Consider the following 7,218-nt stretch of genomic DNA (forward strand, 5'->3'; position numbering starts at 1 on the left):
GAACACTTTGATCTTCTAACCAGTTGCCCACTTGAGCACCAAATTTACTCACTAGTTCGATTGGAGCAAGAAGTGACAAAACTTGCTCCAAGGTCGCTATATCATTTACAAGTGAAACCCCACCGGCATGTCACTCACGTTAACTCTGTCGCGAATTGCCTGTGCTGTGCGCTTTGTGGACCAGACCTCTAGTATCCTTTACTTCTCGAGAATTTGTCGAATCCTTACTGCTAATCCCATGAAGCAATGTGGCTTGTAGGAAATTATCTTCTTTGTGTTGTCTTTACCAAGAAGAGACATCAGAGACCCCATTAAGTCCCCATTATTTCTGTTCGGGACGTTTGGTAGATCGTCTGGGCAATCACCTCCGACATATTTTTAGTTTTGGCGTTTCGATTCACCCCACATGCTATTATCGTAGTGGCATTCACCAAACGTCGAATGCACCACTCGCATTGCAATTGAAGTCCTTCTGTCATCTTCCATTTGACGTCGGGCCCGCTGTCAGTGGTGGCCCCGAGCAAGTTGTTGATGGCCAGATTGAAGTCGCCTAGAGTGCTCTTAATTCAGCGAAGGACCGGTTTGCGCATGTGCTCGCCATAAGTTGGCCGAAAATGACGAATGCCAAGTAGTACTCGGCATCAATGAGATATATTCAAATTCCCAAATACTTCTCTCCTTGGACCTTGGAGCTTAGAAAATCATCTACGGCCGTAAAGCAACGAGCTCACAATTGCCACGCATTGTATCGTACACCTTCTCCTGACGGGGTCGGGCAGGCAACGGATTGATCTTAGAAGGACTCGTATAGGCAGGCACGGTACAGTAGTGACGATAAGAACAGTGGCAATATAACTACACACGACTTGTTTCTTGCTGTTCTTTTTCTTCTTTCGTCGTCTTGCGAAAGGTAGCGAAAATGTACGAGTGAGGGGAGCACGTCACCGCGCGTTCCTTCCTACTAGATTTGCACGCTGTAGGACACTATTTGACTACTAAAATATACTCCGATTTTCATCTTGGTGACACCTCTTCGTCTTGTCGCCATACGCAGGTGCCAGGCAGCGCCGTGCCTCCCGTCCCGACGACTCTAGGTTGAGAGAGTCCACCTCTTCAGAGGGACCTTGCGTTCCTCAAGTCGTCTGTGACGGTACCGGCCGCAGGGCAAGGCTGCCCTAGGCATGGTAGGCACGAGCGGGCGCAGTGGTAGCGCTTGCCTCAGCAGGACGCTGGGAGAGAGTCCTGAGGCCACGTAGGACGTCCACTACGAAAACTTCCACGGCCGTAAAGTCGTCTAGAATGTCCGGAGGAGATGCCTCAGTACCGTCATGAGGGTGTTCACCTCCTTCGACGACTGCGTTGTCGGAAGCCTCGCCATCAGCAGCTGGGTAGTCGTCACAGGGATCACCGTCCGGAGCTCGCAAGCGTTCGGCGTTGGCTTGTTCGGTACGAACGCGTAGGGCAGCGTTCCGTTAACTTGTCGAGTGCGTTCGAGGCGAGAGCAACGGGAATAACTTAATGCATTACGGTCGATTCTGTGCAGAGATGCCACCGATGTGAGAACAGCCCAACACCCACTATGACCAGTGAGATGCCAACGTAATGCTTGGTCCACGAGAATACCATATTCAGCGCGTTGAATAATAGTAGGAGTAGGAATAGTCCCACCGGACCGCACGACACATACTCTAGCGCGTCGTATAGGGCCATTGGCAAGAACAGGATCAGAGATACTAGGACGACGGCAATCCAAAGCCACCTTCACCAAACTCGTAACACCGACCCCACATGGCGGCTATTGCTTCTCCGAAGGTGCACACATAACGACCCACGGAGCAGAAGGTTAGCACTGTTAGACATGGTAGGTACTCGCCATAAGTCACACGATAAGCCGTCCACCACCTGCGCAAAACGTATGCGTACCGGTCACGGAGGACCAGCTCTGGGACCGCAAAGAGACCGTTTCATAGGGCATAAGTAGGTCCATCTAAACCGCGTAGTTTCTCATTGATGATCATATCGTGGTATCGTAGTGCGCTTAGGCGCCAGAGATCTCCATTCATACGCGTCACTTGCCAAACTTGCAGTGTAAACGCCGCACCTACATCTTGCAACGGGCTGGTGAGACCCAGACTAGGACAGCGCTGAGGTAAGCTGGCCAAAGGTCCCATCGGACGTACTCGCCCACTGTAGCGTCCCAGAAGCCGTCGAGGTCCATGTCGTGGTTTCAAGTATAATTGGGAGTGGATTGAGAAAGGTCGGAGAGCGATAGGTACCGTGGTCGAAGTTTCGAGAGAGACGCCAAGTCTAGACCAGGGGCTAGACATTTCAAACGAGTGGACGTTCCCGGTCCCACTACCGTTCTTCAATCTGGTGGTTAGTCCCGACCACGCACTCACCCAACCGTTAGGAGTGGTATCCCCCGATAGTGGCTGAGGCCTGAGAGAAAGTGAACTAGGCTAACCATTCGCTCTTTCGAGACTCATCCTCAAACGCTCGCCGGGCCACACGAGCTCTCTCACACGACCATCTCTTTTCGAGCACACGAACCCCCACTACGTCGATGAAGTCGACGACGCTGGCTAAGATCCGGGTCCTTCTCGAAGACGAGGAGAACGACGACTCCTCGCACCTCACAGAAGAAAAAAAGCCGGGACGTGATGATTGGGTTCTACCAACGGTTCAGGGGCGTTCTCTCGGTAAATGAAGCCACGATTGGTTTGGAAATCTCGGACGACATGGCCGAAGCGGTTATTGACTGAGATGGCGATCCCGCACGCAGTTCGTCGGGTTCCATTCATTTCCAGCGGTTGCCATCCCGCCAATGTGAGGCTCGTAGGCCATTGCCACATCCCGTGTTTGCTCCAGAAGAAGGAGAGTCAACTGTTGGGGAAGCCAATCCGGTCAAGAAGAGCCACAAGTCCAAGACGGAGAAGTTCAGGAAGGAGAAGTCCAGAAGGAGAAGTCCAAGTCTAAATAGGAGAAAACCCCGAGGGAGCGTTCGCCCTCACTAAGCAGCGCAATGCCGTGCTCTCAGCCAGCCCTGAAGCGCTACTTTCACTTCGGCCTCACCGTGGGCACTCCACAGGACATTGCCGACGACTTGGAAGCCCTCTTCAAGCTAGCCGCATTCAAGGATGTAAGCTATCCATGGTCTATCCATGGACCGACTCCGAGGCGTGGTATGATCAGGACGCCTTCTTCCACATTCACGTTGAGCACTGGCGCTGGTGGATGTAGTTTCGCCCAGCGTTCTTCGACTGGCAGCTGGATATTCCATGCCGGTCGCAGCAACTCCTAAGCAGTCGTCGGAAGCTCAAGATGCAAGCTCACGCTGCTCGGATCAAGTTCCTCAGCATGTGCATCGAAACGTCGGCTTCCTGAGCCAGTTCGAGGCCTGTACTAGCATTCGTTGACTTATGTGGATGGGAGGACAGCCAGGGCGGAATACAGGAGACGCCAAATCGTATTATGGTCCGGTCAACGTAAAAACCTCCGCGAGTTGTTGCGTCGGGATCCTGACGCTTACACGGGGAAAATGAAGAGCGCTCTCCAACCGTTTCATCTGGACGAAGGAGGGTTCACCAATCTGACTTCGCTTCTAGTGAATCTCGGAGCTCTAGACCCGAACAACCCCAAGAAGGAACACCGGTTGAGCGATCGAGCTCTAGCTCGCATCCTTCACGACATTATCTCGTGCCGTAAAAGTCAATCGTGGTGGTTCGGAGTAGGATGGCCCTAGGATAGTCTTCGAAACAGTGCGAAAATTGTCCAGCGTGAAGCGAAAGAGGCGAAAGCCTTACGCGAAGGCACGTACCAGGAGCCCACGGCCCCAGCCTACGACGAACGCGAATTACAACGCGCGGGTTGGACCCACTTCATGTTCTCGGACGCCACCTTCGCGGCAAGAGGGCCAGGCGAGGTTCGGACATCCGGTTTAGACGATGACGACACCGAAGAGAAACCACCTGCTACGGCGACGACCACGAGCGAGGTCGCTTCTGTCCCCGCGGCGGACGAGCGTTCTACTCGTTCCGCGACTAAGAGAGAGCGCTTCAGCCAGCCTGCAATACAGTCGACGATCCTTCTGAAGCATTCCTCAGTTCCCCAACGCGCTACTCGTTCGCTGTCGCTGGTCCAACGGACTGTGCCAGTAACCGCGCCGACTTCGAGCTTTATCGCCAGGCTCGGCGCACGGCTTCCGTTGCTCAGCGTTCCGGGGCTCGTCGTTCTTCACTATTAGGTCAGAGGCGCTCCCGTAGTCCGACGCCAGAGTTATCGCCACCTGCAAAATGCACACGTTCAAAAGGACGGCCAGCTGGGGACGCGGAAGTGCCGAAGTCGAAAACTTAGGCTTGCGAAATTAGCTGAAGACAGTGTCATTTCAGCGACCCTTATTCATGTAGTCCAGTAATTGAATGCAACGATTCCCGTTACTTTCGTTATCGCCTTAGTCGTGACAGTTCCCGGTGGGTATGGGATACTGAGCTCCTCTCAGCAAGCATGTTCATCGAGTACAATCCAAAATATAGGTCGAAATTAGAAATCCAGAGAAAATCGAAATCCACACATCCAGAGTGAGAGAGAAAGAGAAAATCAGAACGTTTTGGCACAGTACGTAGACGAACCGTGCCAAAAGGGAAATTCGCAAAGGGCCGACAGAGGGGCCTCCTGGTAGGACGCAGTAGGGAGCCTCCTTCACCCTAGAAAAGCAGCTCTTCGTGTAACGGGGATACACGCAAGTGGCTACATGTAGCCACTTGATTACGGCAATTGGTGTGAGATACACCAATGGTTACATTTGACAGACCACTGGTCTGTGTGCATTTAGACTTCCTATTGGTTGAAAGGCGATCTCTTTCAACCAATTAGCTTAGCAGGATTCTGCCAACCACTCGTTGGCAAATACCTTTCATTTAGAATATCACTTTAGGAGGAAACCCAAACACAAAACATAAAACATAAATAACAGTTCTCATTTTTACGGTAAATCGGCTTTTGCTTTTCTTATTTAAGTAAATCTATACTTACGAGACGTAAGTATAGTTAATCTAAGTTAAAGCAAACTACGCTTCCTCATACACGTGCGCTAACGTGTAAGCCGAAGTAGTGGGCACGTAGCAAGCCCATTACACTTCCTCATCAACTGCTGCGTTCGCTTCAGTAAGGCGGGCGCTCCGACGAAGCTCAGACAGTCCTTCTTTCTTCCTGTGCGCATCCTCGAAAACTTGTATCATTGGACCATAGGTGGGCAGGAGCGTGTGTTTGGGTCGCCATAGAGTCTCGTACGTCGCTAACAGTACTAGACACTGTACTTCTCGGTCTTTTATCCGGCGGGCTAGGATGTCAATCACTGGGTAGTCGACTCCAGTAACCACCGTCTCTTCCCCTCCTATGGAAAGACGCTCCACGTAGCTTGTCGACGGTAAATCTTCTTCGAGTAGGGGCCCCTCGTCATCCTCCTCGGGTCTTACTTCAATCCCATCTGGAACGTTCGAGGGGAATGGCCTTCATCGCCCATTGAACGTCTTGAGGCGATTCACATTAACGGTAACAACCTTGTTGGGATGCGACGGAATCGCAATCCCGTAAGCGTTCTCGCCTACAGTTTCCACTATTCAGTACGGTCCATGCCAAGCGAAGGCAAGTCTCTTGGTCCCTCGTTCCCACGGCGAGCCCGGAAGTATTGGTAGACCCAGACCGGGTCTCCTCCCTCGAACGTCACTGCCTTCTGGGCGCCTAATATCTTCTCGTGGCGTCCCTGAGCTTTGAGTAGTTGGCGCTCCACCATTCGGCGGGTGTCTCGTAGGGACAGGAACAGTCGGCGTCGATACGAAGCCACTTCATTGCTCTTCCAGTATCTGTTGGTTTTAAGGAACGCCAAGTCTAGAGGGAGTACAGGATTCTCCCATACAGGCTGAAGAACGGCGAATCGCGCAGGGCTTCATGGAATGAGGTCCGGTAGGCGAACAGCACTCTTGGCAGATAAAGGTCTCAATCGTCCTGCGACTCACGAACGAACAAGCGTAGCATGCTAAGGAGAGTACCATTGAAGCGTTCGACCAGTTCCTGAGTCTGAGGGGATAGGCGGCCCCGTACATGTTCTTGATTCCCAGAGTCTCGTAGAAAGACCGTGCTAATCCCAAAATAAAGTTGGATCCCTGATTGCTCAGCAGTCGCTCGGGCACTCCATGTCTGGAGATCACTTCGTTCACCATAATTTCCACGAAAGTCACAGTGTCCAACTGTTGGACCGGAAAAGCCTCGACCCACCTAGTGAAGTAGTCCGCGAAGACTAGGATGAACTTGTTCCCTTGCGGGGTGGTCACCAAAGTTCTACTACCAGCAATGAGAAGGGTCACGATAGCTCTCGGATAGGCATATTCTGCATGCGGACATACTTCCACGGTCGGTAGCCTTTTCAGCACCCACAAGTGGTGCACTCTTTCACATATTCCATCGTATCGCGCTTCTAACCGTGCCAATAGGCATGCTTCCGGACTTTGTCCAGCGTCTTGGTGACTCCCACGTGGGCTGCCAATACGTCCGTATGGCAGTGATGCAGCACCGTAGGGATGAAAGGAAGCGGGATCACGGGGACCTCTATGGATTTGGCGTGGCTGGCTCTGGCTTTCAGATGAGCTTTCCTCATGAGCACTCCATTCTTAACGGCGTAATTAGGGGCCATCAGGATTGTCCTAGTTCGCACTTGAGGGTCTAGAGCCAAAGCGCCACTGTCGAGGAAGGCTATCATGGCTTGTATCCAAGGGGTCCGCTTCTGCTCATCCTTGAATCACTCTTGGTATAGGCCGAAGACGGCCACCGGCGAAATGAGGAGTTGCTCAGGGGGCTCGGTCGACTGGGCAGTACGAAGCTCAGGACTCGCGGGGTTCTTTCTCCAGTGGGGGACACATCCACAGCGGTTGTCGGCACGGTAGGGCGCTCGCCGACCGGAGTGAAACTTTGTCCCTCCGCCTTGGCCTCGTTTGAGCAGCTCGCGCATGGTTAGTGCTCCAATTGTCTCGGTGTACAACCGTGACAAACTATCCACGTGCCCCATAGCCGTTCCAGGTTTATGGAACACTTTAAATCGTAGTTGAGAGAGTTCCATGGCCCAACGCGCAAATTTGGCATTACTGGTACTGTGACGGGGTTACACGGGTTTACACCTGGTGTGTTCCACACGTGGGTACGGAGTACCCGAAGAGTTAACAAACC

General features: G+C 52.6%; 3 protein-coding genes across 3 annotated transcripts; 2 read left to right on the top strand and 1 right to left on the bottom strand.

Annotated features, from left to right (window-relative positions):
• Positions 1 to 1,175: 1,175 nt before the first annotated feature.
• PPTG_17790 (hypothetical protein) lies at positions 1,176 to 2,218 on the bottom strand (the record flags this gene model as incomplete). Its single annotated transcript, XM_008915579.1, has 3 exons — positions 1,176 to 1,438; positions 1,994 to 2,133; positions 2,181 to 2,218. 3 exons carry the CDS (start codon positions 2,216 to 2,218, stop codon positions 1,176 to 1,178), a joined length of 441 nt encoding a protein of 146 aa, XP_008913827.1.
• Positions 2,219 to 2,563: 345 nt separating this feature from the next.
• On the top strand, positions 2,564 to 2,707 carry PPTG_24171 (hypothetical protein; the record flags this gene model as incomplete). Its single annotated transcript, XM_008915580.1, has 1 exon — positions 2,564 to 2,707. The coding sequence occupies one exon, from the start codon at positions 2,564 to 2,566 to the stop codon at positions 2,705 to 2,707; it is 144 nt and encodes a 47-aa protein (XP_008913828.1).
• Positions 2,708 to 3,022: 315 nt separating this feature from the next.
• PPTG_17791 (hypothetical protein) lies at positions 3,023 to 4,243 on the top strand (the record flags this gene model as incomplete). Its single annotated transcript, XM_008915581.1, has 4 exons — positions 3,023 to 3,139; positions 3,241 to 3,371; positions 3,442 to 3,727; positions 3,776 to 4,243. The coding sequence occupies 4 exons, from the start codon at positions 3,023 to 3,025 to the stop codon at positions 4,241 to 4,243; spliced, it is 1,002 nt and encodes a 333-aa protein (XP_008913829.1).
• Between the last annotated feature and the right edge of the window lie 2,975 nt (positions 4,244 to 7,218).

This window comes from Phytophthora parasitica, assembly GCF_000247585.1.
Source record: "Phytophthora parasitica INRA-310 unplaced genomic scaffold supercont2.72, whole genome shotgun sequence".
Classification (NCBI taxonomy): Eukaryota; Oomycota; class Peronosporomycetes; order Peronosporales; family Peronosporaceae; genus Phytophthora; species Phytophthora nicotianae.